General features: G+C 40.9%; 1 protein-coding gene across 2 annotated transcripts in view; it reads left to right on the forward strand.

Annotated features, from left to right (window-relative positions):
- ERG (ETS transcription factor ERG) overlaps nucleotides 1–27,134 on the forward strand; it is a 289,132-nt gene that overhangs the window by 98,342 nt on the left and 163,656 nt on the right. For both annotated transcript variants that reach the window (XM_075593742.1, XM_075593741.1), the window contains one exon: nucleotides 10,619–10,707. In XM_075593742.1, the coding sequence (XP_075449857.1) occupies nucleotides 10,669–10,707 (39 nt within the window). In that variant the 5' untranslated portion in view covers nucleotides 10,619–10,668. The remainder of the gene's footprint in view (nucleotides 1–10,618; nucleotides 10,708–27,134) is intronic.

Raw genomic sequence — 27,134 nt, forward strand, 5'->3', positions numbered from 1 at the left:
GTTGACATCTCTAAGGTAGATCCTCAGAGGTCTGTTCAATGTTTCATCGTGACGTTACACCCATTTAACGTATCGATAGAGAAATATCGGACCGCTAACTTTTAACGGACGTCTGGCTTACTCATATGCAAATCGTGTGTTAATTAGACATTAACCTAATATCGCATATCCACAAACCTCCGTTCCTTTTAGCTCATGGAAATACCATTACAATAATTAAGTCACATCAAAACATGCCATTACAACAGACCATGATTATCATAGCGTTATTTCTGGGGGATATCCTACAAGGAAAAAGGCCACATCTAAAGTGGTACCCAAATAATTGCACTGAGTATAGGAATTAACCCTTTTGTTACATGTCATACAAAGATATATATTGTGGATCATATAAATGTCGGAAACACATCAAGAGATCTTGTCAATAAAATCTCATAATGTGTCAAAGTTCATGTAATAAACTATCATATGGTTTTTAGTGATTAAAGTGAATGTAGGATATGTTTGACGGGCCTAACATGGTACAGTATATAATCTTGACTGTATTAAGTATGGGTGTACTATAATGTTTAACCGTATTTTAATAATGACCAAGAGACAGAAGTTGGGAACAAAGCTTTTAATCACACATAGTTATTTCACTGAGTGTGAAAAATAAATTAAGAACAAATGAACTGGGAAAATGACAACAAACTATGTACACAGGGAACATAACTACAAAACTAATGTACACAGGGAACATAACTACAAAACTATGTACACAGGGAACATAACTACAAAACTATGTACACAGAATCCTCTCCTCCTCTCTCTGTGTGGCAGAACTGCCAGGCTCACTAGGCCCCCTGGATAACGTGGCTGTAATGCATGTGCGTGAATTAGAACGGATGTTAATACAGCTAATGTAACGACGCTAGTTTGCCGAACATACGTTGTTGTTTTTTTTGTATAGTATTTTTTATTGCAAACCTTGCATTACATATATTTATCAACATTTGTTAAGATCATAAATGGTCAATATTTCATGGTCATAACAGGTTATTTTCCATTTACAGGTTTGTATGACTTTCGTCTTTTTATTATATATAAAGCTAAACTATGAAACTTTGGTCAAAGCATTGTTTCAATGTAACATTTCGTTCTCTGCAATACAATTCCCTTCCTAGAACTTGTACAAGAAATACAAGGTAAATTCAATGAATAGTTAGTTATTAATAGCAACTCCTGTGACCGCGTTATCACCGTCACGCCACCGGCGACTTTCTCCTATCTCCTCCGTCCCCCCCAGTACCTAGTCCTTGTGTGTTTGTATTGTTTGTTATGTCCCCTTTTCCTATATCGTTCTCCACTCTCTGGGTCATGTTTACGAGTCTGGATCTTTTTGCCTCTACTTTGTGTATATTGCCTTTACATAATCTCTATTACCGCTCTTGCCTTTCGGGTGCTATAGTTGTTTATGGATCTCCTGCATAGGTGTATGTTATACAATATGTGTGTTTCTGTTTCCTTGTTTTCCTGAGACTCTTATTATAGTCTAACTGGTGGATCTCTTCCGCATACGTTGTTTTTGAGTATCATTAGCTTTATAGATACCTGTTAAACTGAGGACAACAACCGGACGTTACCTATTGAGGTAGGCAGCCCAAATTTAGCAGCCCAGATTTAACGGACGTCTGAGGATCTGACGCCCATCACTGTGACATGGGACTGTAACGCTGCTTTGCAATGCTCTGCAGGTCTCTTTAGCACCGGCGGCGTTAATATTTTAAGAACTACAAATATCGTTCATTAGACTTCAAGTCCAGAATGAGGTTTGCAGTGTAGTTAGTGATTTAATGCCATCTTGATGACATATTCTCTTTTATAAGGAATATTGTCTCTATCTTACTCTATCGCAGAAATAAATTGAAAGACGCGTAGAATTTTTACGACATTCCTTTGCTATATTACTTGGAATTTGGCAAGAAAAATGTGTAAAGTTAAAAAGTTAGAAAATAGAGAGTGCCAAAAATATAAAATGATCCAATTTTATTTGGTACATCTGGCACCCAGGGGTAATGACACCAATCATTACCATATGAAAGCGGCACTGAAGCCTATTAGTACATGTCTAGGTGGTCTTTATCTTTTTCTGTAGTTTTGCCTGAAAAGAAGACTTCCAGTGTAATTAAGCTGGAACATCTCATACTCTGTGAAGACAGATCAGTAAATGAGTGGAGGCATAAATGAATATACTGTGTATATACACTGTATAATATATACAGTACCAGACGCATCAACGGAAACATCTTAGGGAAAATACAGTAAATAATTGGAAAAGCTAGATCTGACATTCCATTAGCTATCTGCTTTGATGATACAATCAATGAAATTGCCAGGTATTGTCAGAGAGAACCACATTGTATGTATGTACAGTATATCTTTATTTATATTGTGCCAAACAGGTACATAGCGCTTTACAGCAGTAATATATGAGACATACCGTATTTCCTCGATTGTAAGACACCATCTATTGTAAGACGCACCATCGATTTGGCCCTTACAATCGAGGAAAATTACTTTTTCACTTACCATGTTTCAGGAGAGGTCCCATGTCAGCGGAGGATGAAGCGGGCGGTGGCGGATGGAGAGGTCCCACGCCTGCAGATGGTTGAAGATGGATAGTGGGCTGGAGTGCGGCGGGAGAAGTCCAATTCTGCAGGTGAATGAAGATAAAAAGACAGTGGATGGCGTGCGGTGGCGGAGGCGGAAGCAGAACATAATAGCAGGAGAGCTGAGCAGGAGCTGAGCGGCATAGGAGGTGCACACTGTAACACCGGAAGTTTCTAGGTGTCTGACTTCCGGTTACAGTGTGCACCTCCCAAGCCGTTCCCCCATGCCGCTCTGCTCCTGCTTGGCTCTCCTGCTATTATGATCTCCTGCCACCACCCGCCCTCTGTCTTATCTTCATTCACCTGCAGACTTGGGACCACTCCCGCCACACACCCGACGCATTCCCGCCGCCGCTTCGTCCTCCACTGACATGGGACCTCTCCTGAAACATAAGTTAAAATAAGGGGGTTAGTGCTAAAGACACTTGTTTTTATTATTATTTTATTTTAATACATCGATTCTAAGACGCACCCCGATTTCAGACATGTGAAAATCGGGAAAAAGGTGCGTCTTAGAATTGAGGAAATAGGGTAATAATATAACACATAATGGGAATAAGCGCTACAGACATAAAACAATAGGAAAAGGAGTCCCTGTCCCGAAGAGCTTACAATCCAAGTGGGACGTGGGAAAAACTTTCAGAGACAGTACGAGGGTGTTCTGGTAAGTGCATCTGCAAGGGGTCAAGGTCAGTGCATCCGAGATGTATAGTATCAGACAGTGGAGCTACCCACCTGCTTCGTTAAAGGGGTGTGTTTTAAGAAAGGTCCTAAAGGTGGAGAGAGAGTGTGCCAGTCCGATATTGAGGAGAAAGGCATTCCAGAGGTGTGGGGCAGTGTGAGAAAGGTTTTAGGTGGGAGAGGGTTTTAGATAGAATAAGGGTAGTATGATTGGGTTTACAGACCTATCACTAACAAACACGCAGTACAAACAAAGGTGTCAGGCAGCTGCCTGACTGCTGGAAACTCCCCTTTTCAATAGACAGACAACTAATTAAGACAGTGCTAGCACCTACAGCCAATCTCAAGAGCTATATAGATAGGCTTCTGAGAGCACAAGGAGGCTCATTCTGGTCTCAGCCAGGGAACAGACAGGAGCCAGGGAGGCAAGTTATTAGAAATCATTAAGAGAAATTTGTTCTATGTATTTCTGTTTAGTATTATTTTTTTTCTTCCTTGTTAGGCTTGTGGCCGGAGGGTTTCTCCTAAGCCTGTTAAAAGGTATTGGCTAGCTAAACAATAAAATATTGGCCACTTCATATTGGCATGTGAATTTAATTATTGAACAAACTAGGCAAAGTTTGTCCCATATGGTGGCAGGGGTACTCTAAACCATGCACTGGACAAGTGAGGCAACCTTGGCAGAAACTTCCAAAGTGGCTGAGCATCGTAGAGTGGAAAAATGCCTTTAACATTTCGAAAGCTGGGGTGGGTACCTCAGCATACCAAGTGGATATTATCTGTGGACACTACAGGTTCTCCTTATACTGTTGGTAAGGTACAAATAGTGGCCTGCAAGGTGGATTCCTGTTTACAATCAGTGTGCACTAGGGTTTCCCCCCCCCTTCCTCCTCTCTATCCAAAGAAAAATGTTTGTGGAGCGGCTGGTGAAATGGATGTGCGAGCAGCAAGCTCAACTGTTACAAAAGATCCAACTCCAAAATCCATAAGTGCAAGCTCAGATGCAACAGAAGTTTCAGACCAGCTTTTGAAGCAAACAGATGAACAGGCAGCCATAGCCCAAGGGGGGTCTACAGTACCTGAGACCTTTATGAGCTCGCTGACCAAGATGGGACAGGAAGACGATCCAGAGACATACTTGTTTACATTTGAACGACTGGCTACAGTGGCCCAGTGGGTGAAAGGTACCTGGGTTGTAAGAATAGCTCCATTTCTGACGGGGAAGCCCAAGCAGCTTATCGTGCCTTGGAGGAGGGGGACTACATAGACTATGATATGTTGAAAGTGGACATTCTTCCCTGTATGGGGATTTCTGCCGAAAGTTATAGGAAGAGGTTTCGGACCAAAGAATTTGAAGTAAAGACTCGTCCTCACACCTTTGCTCAACAGCTTAAGGACTTGGCTTATAGGTGGCTGAAGCACACAGTTCACTCAATAACTGAAATATTAGACATGGTGATACTAGAACAGTTTGTTACTAAACTTCCAAGGGAAATGTGGGTGTGCAGACATAAACGTAGTTACTTAGATTGCACTGCACACATTGCTCAAGAGTTTTTACAAGCAGAGGACCTGCACGTTTCCCTAAGTGTACAAAGTAGTGTGGCTGTGGTTTCCCAAACTAGGACAGGAAAAAGAGAGGACATGGTCAGACACCGGTTCAGGCTTGACTCCTTCCCCATGAGAAAAGAAAGGAGGTTTTTATGTCAGGCCTCCAAAAGCTCCGATCTTTTCTAGACTTCATCAGGGGTTAAGTAGACAGGAAACTGGTCAGGAAGGTGTTAATACAAACCAGCTAAGAGATAAGACCATGGTTTGTTTTAAGTGTGGTGAAGCAGGCCATGTAGCAAAAACCTGTACCTTTACGACTGCAGCTATGTGGGCACATGTTGTACATGCAATGAAGGGGAAATGACACACATGAGATTTTCTTGTCCATTGCAGTTATAGAGGGTAAGGAGGTTAAGGCTTTTGTTGACTCAGGTTGTTGCAAAACCCTGCTTCGGTAGGATCTTATTACAAGAGAGACCTAAGTAATCAAGATCCCATTTTCATAACGTGTGTACATGGGGATGTGAAACCATGGTATACTGCCACAGAAAACCTGGAAATGGAGGGATATAGTTCACTGATAGTAGTAGGGGTGGCTAAGAGTTTACATCTCCAGCAACAGTTGCTATAGAGCTTATTAAGGTATTGGTACGTGTTGGTATACCGTATCAAGGAAATGTTAACAGATCAAGGAACCAGTTTTATGTCGAGACTTATGAGGGAAGTCTGTACACTTTTAAAAGTACAGTCACTCAGAAAGTCTGTTTACCATCCGCAAACAGATGACCTGGTGCAACGGTTCAATACTACTGTAACCTCAAACAAATGCTGCATAAATTTGTAACAGAAAAACACAATTGGAATAAAATGCTACCCTATTTGCTATTTTCCATTTGGGAATTACCCCAATCCTCTACAGGATTCTCTCTTTGAGTTATTATATGGGAGACAACCCAGGGGAACACTCGATTTGCTGAAAGAAAATTGGGAAGAGCAATCTCACCCAAATGAAAACATCCTACAGTATGTGATATAGTTGAGGGAGTGACTGGAGGTTGTGGGAAAATGTAGATAAGGCCAAATAGTCCCAAGCATACTATTACAACCTAGGTGCACGATCTAAGGAGTTTCAGCAAGGTGACCAAGTACTGTTACTCTGACCCAGTACAGAAAGCAAGTTATTGACTAAATAGCAGAGTCCATACGAAGTTGTAAGAAGAATAGGTGATGTAGATTATGGAATCGTTCAGCCTTGGCGGAGAAAAGAGAAACAAATGTATCATGTTAACTTGTTGAAGCTTTGGAAATATGGGGAGAATGTGTGCATTTCTCCTAGAATAGAGGACTTTGATTAAGGTCCAGAGGCTGGGAACGTCACGAGAAAGAGAGATGTGCTTTTGGGAGAACAGTTAAGTCCTCCCCAAGTCAAAGAGGTAGAAAAGCTGTTGGAGACCTTTAGTGACATTTTCTCAGGAGTACCTGGCAGGACACATTTTCTGGCCCATCATATAAAAACTAAGAAGGATGAAATTGTAAGACAAAGATCCTACCCTATCCCAGAAAATATGAGAAAGGTTGTCCAAGATGATGTAGAAAAAAATGCTCAAGTTAGGAGTGATAGAGCCATCATGAAGTGAATGGTGCAGCCCAGTTCTGGTGCAAAAACCGGATGGTTCAGGAATGTTTTGCATTGAGTTTCGGAAAGTCAATGCCGTTTTAAAGTTCGATGCTTATCCCATGCCGAGAATGGACGAGCTATTGAACATGTTGGGTAAAGCCAAGTATATTACAACTCTAGATTTAACAAAAGGATATTGGCAAATACCACTTACTCTGTCCTCAAGAGAAAAAAACCTGTTTGCCACACCCATGGGTTTATATCAGTTTTGGACTTTACCTTTTGGTCTGCATGGCACCCCGGCAAATTTTCAAAGGCTCATGGACCATGTTTTACAACCCTACAGGAAATATGTACCTGTGTATGTAGATAATGTGGGCATATACAGCGTTAAATGGGAAGAGCATCTGAACAGAGCAGCAGCAGTACTAAAGTCACTAAGGGAGGCGGGTCTCACAGCAAATCCCACAAAATGTGCAATGGGTAAATCTGAGACATGGTACCTGGTGTATATTTTTGGAAATGGAGTAGTAAAAAACTTGGTAGAAAAGTCCCAATCTCTGGTTAACTCCCCAATTCCCCAGAGACAAAAACAGGTTAGAGGTTTGGCAGGTTACTATAGAAAGTTTATACCCCAGTTTTCCACTTTGGCGGCCCCATTAACTGACCTCACAAAAAGGCTGCTCCTAACCAGGTGGTTTGGACACCAACATGTGCAGTACAAAGGCCTTTTTAAAAAGTCTATATTCTGCAGTCAGCCAGTACTGCATAGCCCAGATTTTGAAGAAGATTTTTTTATATATACAGATACTTCACAAGTAGGTCTGGGGGTAGTTCTTTTTCAAATTATAAAGGGCGAGGAACACCCTGTTTTATATTGGAGTCGGAAGTTGCTTCCTAGGGAGAAGGATTATGCAGTCATAGAGAAGGAATGTTTGGCAATAAAGTGGGCTATTGATGCCCTACGTTATTATTTGTTGGGATAGCACTTTACCCACATAACTGACCATTTCCCCCTAAAGTGGCTTAATACCATAAAGTAAAAAAATGTTAGAAATAAGATGGTACTTAGAGCTACAAACCTATTATTTTGAGGTTAAACATCACTCAGTGGTTGAAGATAAGAATGCAGATTTTGTGTCAAGAGAAGGCAGGGGAGTGAATGTAGTAGAGTTGTCCCAGAGGTACACCCTAAGAGGGAAGGTATGTGATGGAGTTTACAGACCCATCACTAACAACAAAGGTTTGTCAGGCATAATGCCTGACTGCTGGAAACTCCCCTTTTCAAATTACAGACAACTAATTAAGACAGAGGGCTAGCACCTGCAGCCACCCGGAGCTATATAGATAGGCTTCTGAGAACACAAGGAGGCTCATTTTGGTCTCAGCCAGGGAAGAGACAGGAGCCAAGGAGACACGTTATTAGAAATCCTTAAGAGAAATGTATTTATGTATTTCTGTTTAGTATTATTTGTTTTTTGTCCTTAGCCTTGTGGCAGGAGGGTTTTTCCTAATTAGATATGGGCATCAACTGGTTGACAGTTTAATCTTCCTTGTGGAGCACACCTGAGATACGTTAATAGCTACATTAGCTACATGTATGAGCAGTGAGCAACTCAAAAGTAGGATGTGACAACAATACTCCCTATCAGCTGGTTTAGCTGACAATGCTAGTGCTGAGGTCTAGAATAGTAGTGGTTGTGCGTTCTAGTCCTGTTGGTTCTGACATGATTCCAGTCATTAGGTTGATGCCTTAGGCTTATTGTCAACGATATATAGTTGATATGGAAATCCTTTTAGAAAGTGGATTTCACTTTTAGAGAGTGATCTGCGGATCAAATGAACATCCGGATTCGAGGTGAATCCAAATTCGCAAAAAAACAATTCACCCATCTCTACTCCTAAGCCTGTTAAAAGGTATATACTGGCTAAACAATAACATACTGGCAACTTCAAATTGGCATGTGAATTTAATTATTGAACAAACTAGGGAAAGTTTGTCACAGGTAGACAGAAGACATCCTTGAGCAGAACGCAGGAATCTAGCAGGCATGTAGCGAGAAATTAGGGCTGAGAAGAGTGTATTGGTTTAAAACAGAGGAGAATTTTGTAAGTGATACAGAGTTAGTTTGTCCAGTTCATTTTCCCGCATCATGTTTCACATGAGACATATTCGCAGTGGGCTAACAATGTAAACTATGATAGTTGAAGAGGTAAGATAGCTATACTTCTGACTATTAAATACACTGTCATGTCACTGTCATGTGCAATTAGAGTGTCTGGAAAAAAGAGCATGGTCCTCCACCATCAAGTGAATTTAGAGTATCTGGAAAAAGAAACCGACAGCTCTGAATGGAAAGAAGGTCAGAGACACATTAAATGCACATTCACCCGTTTCGGAAAACTGGTTGGAGAACATCTGCAAGTTGATGTATTACCGTTTTGTTACGCAAACACTGTGAACTTATTTAGTTACTGTATTTCTTGCACAGTACCTGTTTGTTTAAGTTTTGTCTACTAATGCACTTCTCTGTACAGTCTACTTGCTCCGTCCCATTTGTATATCAGAGGGAATTTAGATTTAGAACTGTTAGAAAAAGGTTGATCAGTTGTTTTCATTTTTTAGATATGGTTTTATGTTTGACACTATGCTTTAGTAACGTTGCACGTAGAGATGAGTGAATGCGTCAAAATTCGAGCCACAAATTATTTACGGTATTTTGAACAAAAATCTATTTGCAGTATGATTTTCCCAGGCAAATTTTCCAGTAAAAATATCAGGGCAAATGCTCCTAAAACCGCCGTTGTTCATGCTTTGCCCTCCCCTTGTGCGAATGGCATATATATATATCCAGAGATCGGGCACTCAAATGATTGTAGATGTAGATGTGCATACCATCCAAGTGTTATCAAAGCAGAACTACATAACCAATTGTTGTATAAATACTACTATGGTGTAAAGTAGTAATAACATAACACAACTTGTTATTCAATTTCTTATTATTATCAATCATATTACTGTGCCGTGCTATAACGTACAGTACCTATGGAAAAGCTTTAGAATGAGACGGTGATTCAAGATAATGTAACATCATTAGCTTTAAGCCCTAGATTTGGTACAGCCACACTACCTCTTAGCCTGATACACATAACTTTTTTCCTCTGCTACTGTATGTGGATACAAATGTTTCATTAGCTTCAAAAGAGTTTGACACAACTATCTATTTGGGCTGGATTAATGAATGGTCTGCTATGGTGTTCAATTTACTTGATACAAAGTGACTGTTTCTTTATTTTATCTATTATTGTCTTTAACACTTTTTCTTTTGGTGTTTTTCTTCATTATCTGCTCACCTCATGTCCGCAGCAGCAGTGACTATTTACTATGGTCGCTTGGCAACCATATAGCTGTCACCACAGTCTCCCCTCTGGTTCTCTTGTGCCTTTTTTGGTGTTCATAGGGTATATACAGGTGTGTTTTTTGTTGTGCTCTGTATCTTGAAAAGGGTCACTGGGAGAGGAAAGAAACATTTTTCTTTATTTGTCTGCAAAACCTATGGATGACAGTAACATTTCTCATCTCTCTCATATATATATATATATATATATATATATATATATATATATATATATATATATAAAAATCAACAGCCATACAGTACGGTAGGTCTCTAGTTTGATGATTTAATGGAAGACTAATGATGTAATGTGTATGATACCTGCCTGAAATTCCGATACCCTCTCCAATGCGTCACTCTGTACAATCCATAACAAAAATAATATACCTATCCTATCTCTATTTTTATATTTTAGTTTCTTGCAAAAATATGACATTTACAGTATTTATAGAGAATTTTTTTGAGCAATATCTAATACTTAACATGCCCTCTCTAATACTGGGCTTTAAAATAATTTCAGATCCAATGTTAACAAGCACAGTCTTCCAAGGGAAATATTTTGGACGTGCTTCGATTTGACATTTTTTACTCTCTGAAAAACAACCTATTTATTTCAGAAAAGAATGTGATGCAATGTTTTTGCTTCTTCTAGAGTTTGTTTTTTTGTTTCTTTGTAAAAATGCAGAGAATGCTTATGCATATTTTTTTTTGCTATACAGCGGTCCCCGGGATTGAATGTCTGTCATATAAATTGGACTGCAGGAAGGACATGATTCAGACTGTTCCAGATCCATCAGCTTATATCAAAGTAAGTTGCAGTGTTCTTATATTTATGCTGTTTTGCAAGATACAGTATGTACGTTAGATGGTGTAAAATGTCCTTTACGTCTCTGTGATAATTATTCCAGCATAACAGACCTCAGTAATTCTGGTCACATCACATAAAAAGAAACGGTTATTTTGAAGATAAATACTCACATACAAAAATAGCACAAAATGGCGAGGACGTTCCAAAGAAGTTATGGTATTCGTAAAGATAATTGCATAGTTTCCTGTTTCTGAGTGGGATCCTTGTATTTAATATCATGATAAAACTTGTCTCCATCTTCTGAGGTTATCCTGTCTCTCTCCCCATGGTGGAGTCCTTCTGTTAGTCTCGCCCCTGGTGGAATCAATCCTTCTGTGCCTCTCGCTCCTGGTCAAATTAATCCTTCTGTGCCTCTCGCTCCTGGTCAAATAAATCCTTCTGTGCCTCTCGCTCCTGCTCAAATCAATCCTTCTGTGCCTCTCGCTCTCTTCAGCTATCCCCCCGCCAAATAGTTATTCAGATAATATCCCTTGGTCAGCTCTTGCTATCTAATTCTATTCCCATATTTGGTCCTTCAGCTAAATTGACGTAATCTGATAAGGAACTGCCCACGCCTCCATACAGAGAATAACCTAATATAGCATATCTTCTAGAAAGATCTCGGAGCTTCTGTCATAATCTCTTTCAGTTGCATCAGCTCTAACTACAGTCATCCATAATCACTCAATTGTCACATAAACAGGGCTAATCTATAGAGATATTGAACAGCTGCACTCCCAATATGACTAAATATAACTGAATTCTATCAGAATATACCAAATTAAGAATATTCACTATAATATGTATGTAAAGAAAGAACCATCAGACAATATACTGTATACTTTGATATTTTATCTTCATAACAGATTCATACATATTACAATATAGTTATTATCACTGAACTGGATTTTTTACAGACTGGCCAATAATGCCCTGGCTGGAAGAGTTGAAGGCCTAAGGCGAAGCCGAGGGACTTTAACCCAGCCAGGGCATAATTGGCCAGTAATGCCCTGTTCTGAGGGGATTATTACTATTATAGGCTAAATGTAGGCTTTTGTAAACATTTTCATAAAAAAGATACACTTTTGTAGTCATATTGATTTTTATCAGCATGATTGTCTACATTCCTATGCTTTTGCTGCAAGTTTATTAAAAGGAAATTGTACATACACGGCCTCCTCCATAAATGTACACACACACACACACACACAAAAAAATGCAGCCTCCCCCCTCTAAACACACAAACACACTCTGCACCCCCCTATATACACAAACACACTCTGCAGTCCCACCTACAACATGCAGCCCCCCTCATCTACACCCACAATACACCCTGCAGCCCCCTCCACCTTCACAAAACATACACACACCGCAGCCCCCTCACAACACCCACAAACACACAACTGCAGACACACACACACACACAAAACACACTCTGCAGCCCTCCTCCACCCTCTACACCCACCCACACACATACTGCAGCCCCCCTCTACACCCACAACACAAACTGCAGACACACACACACTAACAAAACAGACTGCTGCCCCCCTCTACCTCCACAAAACACACACCAGCAGACACTCCCACTGCAGCCCCCTGTAAACCCGGGCACACACACAAAACACACTGCAGCCCCCCCTTTGCACTCACAAAACACACACTGCAGAGAGACACAAAAAACAACAAAACAGACTCTGGATATACAGATGTATTTGGAAAAATAAACGTTGTACCTCCTATATACAAAGAAAAAATTAATAACATGTTTTTCATATCATTTGTCATTTATGTCCCCATACTTTAGATAATTGATCCAATAACCGACTGAAGGTGGAAGTCTTGCACAATCACATATTAGGATTTGCCATTATAAGACACCCATGCTCTTAACATTTGAAATGGCTATTTGTTTCAATGTCTCAGCTGAAAGGATCTGAAATGTATTCCAATAGTTGGAATGCTAAACCTGAATTTACACTGCAATATGTTTACTCTAAGGGCAGATTAGCACCTTGTAAAGACATGCATGTTAGACTGGCTGAAAAACACTTTATGAACAACGTTGCTAGATAGGCCGCTGACAGATGGTACTCTGCCACCTCTACATCCACAAAAAACACACCAGCAGCCCCCTCCATATACCCACTGCAGCCCCCCTGTAAACCCATACACACACACACACACACACACACACACCAAGAAAACACTCTGCACCCCTCCTACACCCACATAACACACACAGCAGACACACATCAACAAAACAGACTCTGCTCCCCCTCTACACCCACAAAACACACACCAACAGAAGACACACACACACACACCAATAAAACACTCTGCTGCCCCCTTTGCACCCACAAAACACACACAACAGACACATAAACCTTTCCCCTCACTCTCCTGTGCGGAGCTCTCTGCAGGCAGGGTGGGGGAGGAGTCGTGCCTGGCTGGTGCCTCCTGTCCAATTACCTCCCCTGTCTGAGAGCTGATCTCACTCTTTGTGAATGAGAACTGAAAGCTGATTGGCTGAAAAACTTGGCAGGGTGCCAAAAATTCCGGGCCATTACTGATTGGTTAAAATTCCGGGCATTATCCATTCAGAGAGCCCGGAATTTAACAGCTTTAGCCTATATTAGTATATAGCAGAACATCTTGTACAAATTGTAAACCCTGCATTGTAGAGTTTTGGTGCAATGAAAATGTGTATCTGGCATCCATCAACTTGAAAGCCAGTAGAAAGTATTTGTTGCTACATTTCAGTCCTCCGTAAACATTTAGCAAAGTGAGTTCTCCGTCAACTTGAATCTGAGGTGGTAGCAACACATGTTTTTACTGGTAAGAAATAACATTGTTTTCTTTAGTTAACCACATAATGATAAATATTTTCTAGCTACGGTATAAGAAAATTGGTGAATTGCCTGGATGTTTTAAGTTTCCCTACAATATATAGTTAGAAACCAATTCCCCATTTAGAAAATTAAGATCGAAAAATATTTAGGAGTCCATTCACACATCCTCTTTAACATCTTATATATTTGAAGTGTAACCCCCTAAATCCCAGCTCCACCTCAGATACATTATGAAAATGCTCAGTCTCTAAGGTGCAAGAAATTGATTGTGGTTTTTTTTCTTGCGAGGCCAGGCGTGTATGAAAGAGCAGGTTCACCAGGAACTTTTACAAATCAGGGTTTATTAAAATAGTCCTCACATTAAAAAAAAAAGACACGTAGCAAAAATAAAACCTAAATGTGGTGAATCGCTTTCTAGGGGTTCCAGGTAGGGGTCGATTGGAAGTGAAAGGTGGCCAAGCATCTCACTTACTGCGACGTCCATGGAGGAGAGCTGCTCTCTTATAGAGGCCCGCTCCCTCCCTCCTCCGACAATCAGTTTCCTTGCTGTGGGGAATTGCGCGGGGTCTCTGTAAACGTGATGCATAGCGCAGCATAGGCCCACATCATGCCCACGGACGTGCTGCGGGTACACTGTGGCATCGGCCCATGAACCCACCGGTCCAATGGGCATTTGCCCAGTGTCCCGACGGCCCAATCCACAGGCATCACCCAGAGGAGGTACTTATCTTTGCCACGATTGATTAGGGTAGAGGAGTTCCTTGGAATCAGGAGCCTCCCTCTGTGGCGCCCTATATAACCAGTTCCATCCTTTAGGAGCCTATGGGATATACTGCTACTCTGTCCAGGTATCCCCTGCACTAGCTTGCAGTAGTTAGCTTTCCTAAAGGTGCTGACTGCTTAAAGGATTTCATTACTAGAACTAAAAAATGTTAAAAAATGCTGCGGTGGCCAACTCACAGAGCAACAAACACTTAAACGTCTAGAACTATCCACACATAATAACTCCGAACAACCACAATGGGAATAAAGATGCAACTATTTATACTAACTCCCTCTCCATAATGACATCACTAAGCTGATAGGTGGGGCAGTATCTGAGGACTCCACAATTGAACCGCTTCTATTACTACCCAATTACTGACCAATTAACCCCATATTAGCCGGCCATGAGTGGGCTACACAAACATTCCGAGCACTGACCAACCATAAATACATTAAACAAAGATATACATGCATTTATGCTGTCTCCCATACCATTGGAATTCAATTTTAAATGGATTACCAAGGCATAGGGGCGTATATACTGAGCGTTGCAAACTGCTTTTTGTGGCGCATAGAAATCTCAACTTAAAATGGGCTTGTGTGTGCCCATGAACCGTACTAACCTGACATGTCTCCGTCTGCGCCATTGTTCTGACAGATGTCCATACTGAAGGAATGTTTCTGTGTGCCAGAAAAAGGAGAAAGTGCGTCAAAATCACCCTGCAAGTTTAACTTGGTTTAAACCATACAAACGACTGCTAATAGTGGTAGTATAGAATGAACTTGCTATGTATACACCTACACATATATTTGACACAGCGCAAATGTACTAATTTTACAGTACGACTATTATAAATAATATTTATGATCATCAATGTGTGAAACTGTCCTGATTTCCTTTTGCTTTTTTGTTGTTGTTGAAAGAATTTAGAGCACCGACAAAAACCTTTAGTAAGAGCAATTGTCAATTTGCAGGGTCAAGTATGTATACTGCTTGTAATGCAAATATTAGCAAAATTCTCCAATAGTTCTGGGTCTTAGTAAATATTCTAAATTTTTGTGAACGTTGTGAATATGATGCTCCTCTTTTACTAGATGAGCTGCTTGCAAACTTTCACAACTGCTAATCTTGGGGCAAAAAAGGGCAAACGGTGCATGGTTTGTATACTTGGATGAAATGTATAACAATTAACATATAACAAAGTTTCAATGGCAGTGTTGGTGCAGAATTACACAACATACCCTACCGTAAAGCGCCAGAGAGGACAATGCAGCTAAGCTGACGAACTTGCACAAATATTTCCCAAATCTCTATTTACTCCTTGTTACTCCCATTCTGCCCTTCTTACCAAGACTTCACTGTTGTGGTCAGTCCCCATTGTCCACATAATTAGGAATTACCTATACAGAGGCGGGCAACTCCAGTCCTCAAGAGCCACCAACAGGTCAGGTTTTAAGGATATCCCTGCTTCAGCACAGGTGGCTCAATCAGTCTGTGATTGAGCCACTGATTGAGCCACCAGTGCTGAAGCAGAGATATCCGGAAAACCTGACTTGGTGGCCCTTGAAGACTGGAGTTGCCCACCCCCTGACCTATACCCTTAACACATATTGATACCTCATTTGTACTTTCCATTATCTTATAGTGCATTGTTCTGCGTCTGTTGTTTTAAAATATGTAATCAATGTGTGGTTTAGAAATTTAGTTTATTTCTAAGAACACCCAAAACACTCATACAATAAAAAAATAATATATAGTACAACTGATTGGATTCGTTTATTCGTTTTCAATAATCTGTTTGTGAATTGTTGCTAGGATAAATATATATATACACATATACATACACACACACACAGTATATTCCAAAAGTTAAATTCCCCTGATCGACTGTAGTACTACTTTTGAATTAGCTTGCGGAAATGTTTGTTATGAAGTGTCATTGAACCATACAGTAGGGTGGTGTACTGTGATTGTTATCAAACTGCTACATAAACCTGTCTCCTCCATTATCAGTCCCGAGGCAGGATTTGAACTTGAGTCCATACAATAATAGCCAAACCCCACATCTACAGGCAATGCTACCATGAACTACTTTTGCTTTTTTTGAATTCAGACGGGAAATGTTTTGGATTTTATCAAGTTTGCTAGAAGCTATCCTCTTTTTTTTTCTTCATTTTTTTGGATACAACTCTGAATTTCTAATCATCCAAAATTTACTTTTGGGTTTGCTGTGCATGTTTAAAAATATTTGTCCAAACCAACCCTACTTGGATTCCAAGTACTTCTGAAACATATCAGTGTATAGCGTGTAATAGTGTTATTGTACTTTGAATAGAATGTATATTTGGCAGTAATGGATCTTCATTCTTATATGTCAGTACAATTAGCAACCAGAGGCTTAATCTATAGTTCAAAACACAAAGGGACTTATTCTATATCCTCCAAAGCTGCTGATTGGGATGTTTTCAACCAAGATTCTCCACTGAAATCATTGGGATTTTCAGCCAAAAAGACCATATTAGCCACTTCGGGGGGTATGTAATAAGTCCCTATGGGGCCTATGCAGAGAGCAGCGAATTTTAAAATTGGCGAATTTATTAAAAAGTAGCTTTTTTGGAGAGTTTTAATCTCCATATGCAGAAAAGTGCGAATTCTGCTATGTTTAACATGGATGCGTGTGGCGAGTTTAAATTGGCGAGATGCGCGCTTCAGAAATGTGTTAAAACAAATTCGCGCCTTTTTTTTCCCCTTTGCAATGGCCGCGAGCGGCAGTTTTTTTTGGCGAGGCAAAACGGAGACAATCGCGCCATTTTATTGGCGCGAACAGCCGCTAGATGCCGTTCGCGCCTCTCTGCATACGGATATTTTTAAAACTGTCGAGATTGAGGTTCTCGCCAGCCGCGAGGCGAGTTTTACAAATAGAAAAGAAAAATTGGCGCGTTTTTCGGAACTCGCCATTTTCTGCTGCTTTCAGCGCGATTTTCTCCAAAAAATGGCGAATTTCGAAATAGCGCTGCTCTCTGCATAGGCCCCTATGTGTTTTTGTCTCACTGTTTGTCTTGAAATACTTAGGAATTATTTTTTATGGTGAACTGAGTAATTTGCTTATTATACTGACTATTTCAAACAATTATTGTTAAGCTATAATGTTGTCTGCACCTTGGGAAATACGTATATATTTGTTTACTTCCATGTTTTTGCATTAGAGGTTTAGATTTGTTTGTTGAACCTAATGCATTAAATATCCCTAACCATTCTGACAAACTCTACCATCTATAACAAAAACATATGATTTGTTTTTCGTTTTGTCCCACAAAATAAGTTCTATCAATCCAGTGCATGCCTGTGTTAGTTGGTGAAGGATCGGAAATTAAGGTTATTCAATATTTATCAGAGATATTGGCATAAAAGACTGCAATGTTAGTGTTATTTTATTAACGATCACAAATAAATATGTACCTGTATGTGGAATTATCCTTCACCAGTCGACATTGTTATGTCACCATCTTCTTGATAAAGCTCCTCGGCGTGAAACGCGTAGGTGTGGACTGTTTGCCCTTGTTTGTCTACATGATCCAATACATTTGTTATTGTTTTAGCTATGAGAAAGATTTCTCTCTAATCATTCCTAATCCGCATAGAAGTAGTGCTCTGCTTCTTTGTCCTATTTTAGTATTCATTATGAGAACGTGATAATTGTCTTATTACAAAATACGTTTTAAATCCCACTGCATCTATTAAAAGTGTATCCATTATGTGCTAATATGCAAAAAAAAAATTGAAACCAAGGTGTATCCATTCTGTGCCAGTCTTTTGAATAAAAAATAACTCCATAGCCATGTTGCATTCAATATATCAGTGTTGTCAGAGCTTAGAATATTTTCAAAGTCCTGTTGCACCTTTTTTTATGACCAACATCAACCAATCAATGTTTTTTTATTACGTGCCGACTACCCAGAGGTTTTGCAGTATGGGTCAATCTGGTAGGAAATTGAGACCTCGATAGGGAAGTTATTACAGAGCATGAGTCTCTTTTTCCAATTTTGGTGGTTTTGCATCGAGGAACACTGAGTTGTTTGTTGATCTGAGTAATCTGGTTGGCTGATATAAGGAATGATGCGTTCCTAGATGTACAGTAACATAGTGCTAGGCCATGAATGGCCTTGTAGATTGCAGAGAGGATTTTGAACTTAATTTGCTATCTGTCGCCATAGCACTACAGTATAAATCTTACCAATTACTGTACTAGATTATGAGAAATATAGGCCACACTTCAGAGGTTAAGAAATCCAGCAATAGGTATATTATATATATATTTTCATTTCCCAAGCTCCCTTATCCCACCGTTTATTAAAGACAGCTCTCCCTCCATTAGAGAGGTTCTGGGAGCTTTTTGCCGGTGCAGCATTGTTAGGACCTACACATGGGCCATTCCGTGACTTGGTTGTAGGCTTAAAATACTTTGGCCAAAGAATTGAACTAACTGACCCTTGCTTATGAGAAGATAAACAGATAAGTATGTAACTATATAATATGTCAAGATAGATGTAGCCCTGGGCCTTTTTGTCTTTTATTAATAAAGAATAACGTACAGAGGTATCACACATTATTGCACATGTTAACGATGTAATAAAAATGCGTTAAATGAGGCCCAGTGGCGCCTCTACATTGTTTTCAATGGTGCCAAGTCAATTCTCACATTAAATTACACATCCGCTTTAATGTATACCATTGCGTTAATGGGTGCAATAACATTGTATGCTCATCTTTTTTTCATGCCATGTCTGTGAGAGATGGGCAAATTATTCATTCAAATTAGTATTCGCCGCAAATATATAAACATTTATTCGCAAGTGGGAATATTCGAGAATTCACACTTACCTATATACCACCCCAAACAGAGCTTTATACAACATGGGGGGGGGGGGGGGAGACACCTGCACACATAAAGGAGCACACCTGAGATACCTGGATAAATAAAATATTTAGTCCCAGCAGAATTGCATGTTTTCGCATTAATTTTTAATAACACAATGTTTGCGCGGATTTGGGGGTTCAGCCCCCTCTAATGTCTGAACAAATAAAAATCACAACACATTCAATGTAACTGGCGTATAACCTGGAAAGTTTGGATAGGAAGCATACCTTGTCCTGACCTCCAAACTCTTACATTACCTTTTTCTCTTGCTAGGAGTGATGTGATAATATTTATGAACTCCATTATTTTAGCATTCAATGTAAATCTTTTGCAAGTGATACTGTCTTGATGGAAGTATCATTTTCACTGATATACACCATGTGCAAAAATGAAGATCAGTAACTCACGATTGACATTCTTTTCATGTCCTACTGTTTTCTATTATTTGTGTCCTTATACTACGCATACATGAACCAGACAAGGCAACATACAGTATATAAGTTCCGAATGGCCATTTGTTATTGCAAAAAAGATCTGAAGACTCACATTTTGTACATCTGTATGCAAATGCAGACCTGATAAAATCATAGTCAGAAGTGGACTTGCATCTTCTTCCACAAACAAAAACAATAAACTAATGTAATAAGGATGGCTGCTAGCAATGCACATGTTTCTGGTTCTTTGCTAAAGCATCTGAGGAGTATAAATGGTGGTGGCTTCAGAACAGTGATTAGCAGATACAGTAGCAGTGTGATCTTACCCATCATGTTGGCTATATATAATATCCTTGGCGAGAGCATCCCTTCCTCTTCTGTGTCACATAGACCTGCAATGCTGTGGTGCATGAAAGGGGTTAAGTCAAGCCTGGCTTAATCATATACAGTAGAAGAATTTCAATCAGAATTTCTATAGCCTTCTCTATATAATGTATTTCCAATTTGTCATCATTTAGGCACAGATAGATTACCCATGAGTATGTTTGCATGTCTTCTATCTGCTTTTAAACCTGCTTTATTCATGCCACTGTGATATGTGGTTAAGCTGCAGACAAGAATTCTGGGTAGTAATATGCAAATGAGCTCCCAATTTGTGTGTCACTTTTAGCTTCCTACTGGGCAGACAAGGTGGGGCCATGTGGTTCTTATCTCCCGTCCAATTGTGTGTTTCTATTCGTTTTATAACATGGACATCCTAGAGCTGCTTTATTAATCAGTTTGTACAGCTGCGCCTGCATCACAACAGAACAAAATCAGGTGATCACTCAGGCCCAGATACCCACAAGGGTGCTAAGCTTCACCGTGCCTCCGCTCCCGTTCATGTGGGAGTAAAGGCATGTTATTAAAGCTTAGCACCCTTCTGTAGATCTGAGTCTGCAGCTGAATTCCCCGGTCTGCAGAGAGCCGCAGGGGGAAAGACAGGGGAGGGCGTGATGGGTGCACGGCCGTGATGTCACCCGGCAGGTTCGCCCTCATTGGCTGAACCGCCCGGGGGGCTTGGCCCAGCGCTCCGTTGCGACTCCTCTCTCTATTTTCTTGAGCAAAGGAATGGAAGCAGGCACACGGTCTTTCTAAAGGTGCAGTTTATTGTGCCACCACAGGTCCAACGTTTCGGCAAATAGATTGCCTTTATCAAGGCAATCTATTTGCCGAAACGTTGGACCTGTGGTGGCACAATAAACTGCACCTTTAGAAAGACCGTGTGCCTGCTTCCATTCCTTTGCTCAAGTACCTCTGGGATGTCTGGACCTCCCTGGATACAGCGCACCGGCAGATAAGTACCCCCCTCCAGCACCTACCAGCGGTGTGCATGTGCTTCTACATATGACTCTATTTTCTTGAGAGCAGGAGTTTCTGTCAGCGCAGCGGGCCTGGCCCCATTGTGGGGCGGATCTTGTCCCTGCGCTGCAGTGGCCAGTGGGGACTAACTATTTATTTTATATTTCTAACATTTTAAAGGTTTATGTAAAAATGTTTTTTGTATCCATATTTCTCATAGTGAGCAAACTTGCGGAGGGATTTCATTTGAAAAAGTATCACCGTAAAACAATGGTTTATAAAACAAAAACAATGTACCAATGAGTGGGATTGTACCTTTAGCCCAATTATTTGCCTCATTCAAATTTCTATCCGAAGTTTGTTTGAAAGTAATTACAATCTAATTGTATCAATCAAGTTTAGCAATAAACGAATTATGAAAGGAAGAAACTAAATGCGCACAGGGCAGCACTAAAGCATGATACTGTTTAATGAGAAATAAGAAGCAGAATCTCGCTCACAAGCAGAGCTGGACCGTATATAGAAGCACTCTCCTAACATCGATGCAGGCGCCACAACCCCTGAGCAACTGGACATGGCTAATAAGGGCTATGTATAAAGGGGATTTTGGAGCAAGGAGAGTGTTCATTGCACTAGTTTTTGAAAAAACAGTACAGACTATTAAAACTCAGAAATTATATACTGTACTGTACAACCTTAAACTTGGTGGATTTTTAAGGCAGAAAGAGAGACGCATAGAGATGGGCAGTTTCACCTTGAGAGAGGCAGTATTTGACTGCCGAAACGTTGGACTTTATGGCATATTAAACCTCCTTTTGAGTAAGACCGTGTGCCTGCTTCTTCTTCTTTGTACTGGATTTTTAAGGCACATTGATGGGAGAAAGAGAGACGCATAGAGATGGGCAGTTTCATGCATCACATTGTAATCTGTGCAAATTGTTACTACTTCCTAACACTTTGTTTTAACCATACCCAAATAGCAAGCTGATATAGGGTATATGGGCAAAAAGTGGAGCAAAGTTCTGGATACATCGAACTACAGTACGTTATAGATGTACATTAAATTTACCCCGTTGGCATCAATTGTGCTGCAAACTTGCCTTGGTAAAGTACATAACCCACAATGTGCTGTGTGGAATTTTGTAAAGTGCTTGATACAGTTACAGAATTGGAATTAAGTTTAAAATGCAGTGAAACAGATTGGCGACTATAACCTGAACATCAAAATGTTATAAATGGATTTACATGTTGAGTAAATTCATTTCCCTTAATCATCGCACATCCAATGTACAGTACTATATAGTGCAAAGTGAAGCAGGAGTTGTAATATGAATAGACAGGGGTATGGAAGGTCTCTCTGAGGATTCATTGCAGGTATGGATTTTTTGTACATTTACATCTGTTATAAAGGAATGTTTGGAAAATATCGATTGTAAATAAACAGTAGAGTATTTGCAGGTGCATAGAAAGAGTAGTCTGTGATTATATATATTTACAGCTCAACCCCGTTATAGCGCGATCCGCTATAATGCGGATCCGCTTATAACGTGGTTTGAGCGTGGACGCCGAATATTTTTTTTTTGCACACACACTGCACACTGCACACACACTGCACACTGTGCACACAGACAGCACACACTGCACACACACTTCACACTGTGCACACAGACAGCACACACTGCACACAGCACACTGCACACACAGCACCAGCACACTGCACAAACACAGCACACACACAGCCCCCTCCCCTATCCCTCTACCTCTAGAGTCATGGCTGCTGGGGGCATCGTGGGGCTGCTGGGGGGGGATCGGTGCAGGGGTGCTGGGGGGGGATCGGTTCGGGGCTGCTGCTGGGGGGGATCGGTGCAGGGGTGCTGGGGGGGATCGGTGCGGGGCTGCTGCTGGGGGGAATTGGTGCAGTGGTGCTTGGGGGGATTGGTGCGAAGCTGCTGGGGGGGATCGGTGCGGGGCTGCTGCTGGGGGGGAGAAGTGCGGCTGATGGGGGGGAAGTGCGACAGCTGGGGGGGCATGCGGCTGCTGGGGTAGAAGTGCAGCTGCTGGGAGAGAAGTGTGGCTGCTGGGGGAAGTGTGGCTGCTGGGGGAAGTGCGGCTGCTGGGGGAAGTGCGGCTGCTGGGGGAAGTGCGGCTGCTGGGGGAAGTGAGGCTGCTGGGGGGTAGCTGGGGCTGCTGGGGGAAGTACGGTGGCTGCTTCGAGATCATGTAGGGCTGCCAGCACCTCACTCTACCTGCACCCCCCTCCACCCGATCGGACGTGCGGCGGCCATTTAAAAAAAAAATATTGTGACCCCGGTTATAGCGCGGTCGGATCGGATGGTCCCAGAGGACCGCGCTATAACGGGGTTGAGCTGTATATATTTATATATATATATATCAAAGCCAGTGCCCCATGCATTGAGCAAAATATTCTTGTGTACATTCCCGATGGATTTATATTCCCAGTATTTTCAGTGAATAGAATTGTAACTCTACCAACAATGTGTTTTTCTGAAACTGCTCTATACTAACAGAGAATTCTGCGCTGGGCACATCCTGGGGGTAAATTGCCTTCACCACCAAGAATACGTTATTTGGACATTATTTTTACCCTGACCACAGTGGCCGTTTATAGTAGAAATTGTGGTGTTTTTTTTCTAAAGTGGAAAGAAACATTTTTTTTTGTCACGAGTTCGGAATGTTCCAATAAACTACGGGAGTAAATGTTACAAATACCAGTGTCGTATAATATAAGATTTAACACCAGGTAGTGATTATTGTTAATGATAATAGTTTTTTAAATGGTTGCTCTGTTGGAAGTAAACGTTACAATAACACAGTACAGATAAACTTATCACTGGCACAAATATACATATGAAAATAAGTCAAGACTATTACTAACTGTACAACTATTGTATACGCTGATTTAGGTCTTGGACGTTTTTCAGTGTAAGTGAATCCACTTTGCCTAGGAAATACAAAGCACACATTGTATGATCCAGAAATACATAATACCGTGCAGTTCATTTTCTTATGCAGCTGAATTGCAGAGTTACTTACTGCACATCTGATTTTTGATATTATGCGTTTCTCTCATTCCACCCTCACTGTAGGACAGATAATATTTACATAACAACGGTTTAAAACCTAAAGTTAGTTATTGACTTCAAAAAATCACTAGCTGAAAAATTCAAGTAGTTGAGCAAAAATACAACCACCACCTGTCAGCAACCCATTCTGGTGCGTTTTCCCACATATTTCTGCACTATTATTACTGTATCATTCCAAGAGATTTAGTTAGGAAAGAGTTTAAGAACTTAACTTAGAGGACTAGAGATTCCAGATTAGCTCCTAATGGGTTTTCTTGGAGCGGTTAGTTTCCAAGAAAGCAAGCGTGCCAGCGCCCAAGATATTTATGTTTGTTTACAACGTCAGGAGGCCAAAAAGGCTCAAATCTGCATTATGGTTTCTTCCATTGAACCTGTTGGCAGCATCTCATTACATACAGTCCTGCAGTACTGATACTGGGAAAGCAGAGCCCCTGGTTGATGATTCCATATTTAAACATTTTACTCTAGAACATGAAATTGGACACTTCCTTTGATATGCAAACTACAGCTTTGAAGACTACAGGGTTTTATTTGCAACAGACTCTCCTTTTGTTTAGTTCTAATGTTATTTTTACATAGTGAGCAGCATAAATTATTGGTAGATGCGAATCATCCTTGCTCACTCTCTCAAATATTCTAATACATTGCTTCTTTGTACTAGCCGGGATGGCTTTTGCTGATTACGCACCTTGCAGATAAAGTGTCAGCTAATGAAAAGAGCTGCTTTACTTATCCGTAGTAAAATGTTTTTGTCATAATTTGCATAAAATATTTTGTGTATTAAAGTTAAAGCGGCAATCGAAGCCGGAGATTTTTTTTTTTTTCAATTTTGTTTTACATTATATTGAAGCAGGGGTCTCCAGAGCTGAACCCCATTCATTTAAGCTCCAGGGACCCCATGCTTCTACAAATAATTACCTCTGTAATGGCTGGTAGCCACTCTGCCCGGCTAGCAGGGATCACGTAATGGCCTCTTTTCAAAGCTCCCGCGCCCTGCAGGACAATTTGAAACCGTGATGTCATCAGTGCGGCTTCCTGTTAGCTCATGTGACGCAGGGGCTTTAAAAAGCAGAGGGGCACCGTCACTTCCTTCGTAGGTCTGTATCTCGGGAAGCAGGGGGTCACCGGAGCTGAAATTAACAGGGTTCAGCTCCGGAAACCCTCTGCTTCAATCCTCTGCAACAAAAAAACAAAAAGTCAATGGCTTAGATTGCTCCTTTAAGGGTCTTGGTTTTGAATTGGGTTTTGGAATGCACGGTTTTGGTAGGTTCTGATTTCACACACATCTTAAAAGTATATCAACATTGCATAATACTTCATGGTTTTTAGTAATTATATTGGTTTAAGTGAAACAGTTCATGTTTGAGTATTAGGTAAAAACTTTAATGCTGAATTTTGTGGTTATTATGAGTACTGAACATGATTAATGTATCTACTTTCAATCAACTTTTCTCCATCTTGTCATTGAGTGCACTGGGCTTGCTACTGTATATGTTATTTACACGTACAGGCATACCCCGCATTAACGTACGCAATGGGACCGGAGCATGTATTTAAAGCGAAAATGTACTTAAAGTGAAGCACTACCTTTTCTGCACTTATCGATGCATGTACTGTACTGCAATCGTCATATACGTGCATAACTGATGTAAATAACACATGTGTAACAGGCTCTATAGTCTCCCCGCTTGCACACAGCTTCGGTACAGGTAGGGAGCTGGTGTTGCTGTTCAGGACGTGCTGACAGGCGCATGCGTGAGCTGCCGTTTGCCTATTGGGCGATATGTCCTTACTCGCGAGTGTAATTAAAGTGAGTGTCCTTAAATCGGGGTATGCCTGTACACTGTTCTGTGCTCTGCTTCTCGCCGTTTCAGGCCGTCACAAGGGCTGGTAGCAAATTGACTTTGTGGGATGCCCTTTTTAAAATGTCCACCAACCCGTTCAAAGGACTCAGAACAGTTTATTTAAATGGGGAATACTGTTTGCTCTAGCTTTGTTTTCTTACATATTTTGATCGAACAGACCGCCACGAGCAGTACCGTGCGGTCTGGCAGCAAAGGGCTTCATTTACTCTGGAATGGTGTCATTTTAAAATTGCACTAATCTTGAAGGTCAGTTTGATCCCTGGAAAGTAATATTTCCTAAATGTGACCCGACTTACAAATGGCTTATCCTTGTGAGTTATGGCGCACCTAACAGCTGAATGACCTGGTGTAATATCACCATAGGGCCAAGAAAATACAATTTCACAGATTTGTTAAAGCAGCAATTCAAGTTGGCTTTTTTTTTAAAACATAGGATTGAGGTACGGGGTCTCCGGAGGTGAACCTCATTAATTTCCACTCTGGGGACCCCCCCGCTTCCGGAAATACTCACCTCCGTAGGTGGTGCCTGTAGACACTTCGCCGTTCTAGCTGAGGCTCACGTAATGGTCGCTTTTCAAAGCACCTGCGTGTTGCGGGCCTATAGGAAGCTGTGATGTCATCCGGTGTGGCTTCCTATTGGTCCACGTGACATGAGACTTTAAATTTGCAAGAGATACAGGCACCCACTTGGAGGTACGTATCTTTTAAAGGAGTGGGTCCCCCGTGCTGAAAATAATGGGGTTCAGCTACTCACAGACCCCCTGCTTCAACCCAACGCAAATTAAAAAGTGAAACGGCCCACTTGGTTTGCTCCTCTAAACAGGAACAGTTTATTAACCATTTGTTAGTGGTTTAGTTATGTTTGCTGTCTCACGGTGGTAACAATTATACTGTAAGTGCCTGTGTGTCTATGTAGCTATGTTTGTTCCATTGAACTGAAAATAGAAGAATTTTCATTCTGCATGTATCATACATACTGTACATAAAAAGTATCGATTGTAGCAAAAGTGTATCCGCTTGTGATTTGGGAAGTGCCAGCAGGAGGAGATAAGAAGTTAAATCAGCAATAACATTATGTTTTAGCTTAACTGAACTTGGGGGTCCACAGGAA

The sequence above is a fragment of the Ascaphus truei genome, chromosome 3 (assembly GCF_040206685.1).
Source record: "Ascaphus truei isolate aAscTru1 chromosome 3, aAscTru1.hap1, whole genome shotgun sequence".
NCBI lineage: Eukaryota > Metazoa > Chordata > Amphibia > Anura > Ascaphidae > Ascaphus > Ascaphus truei.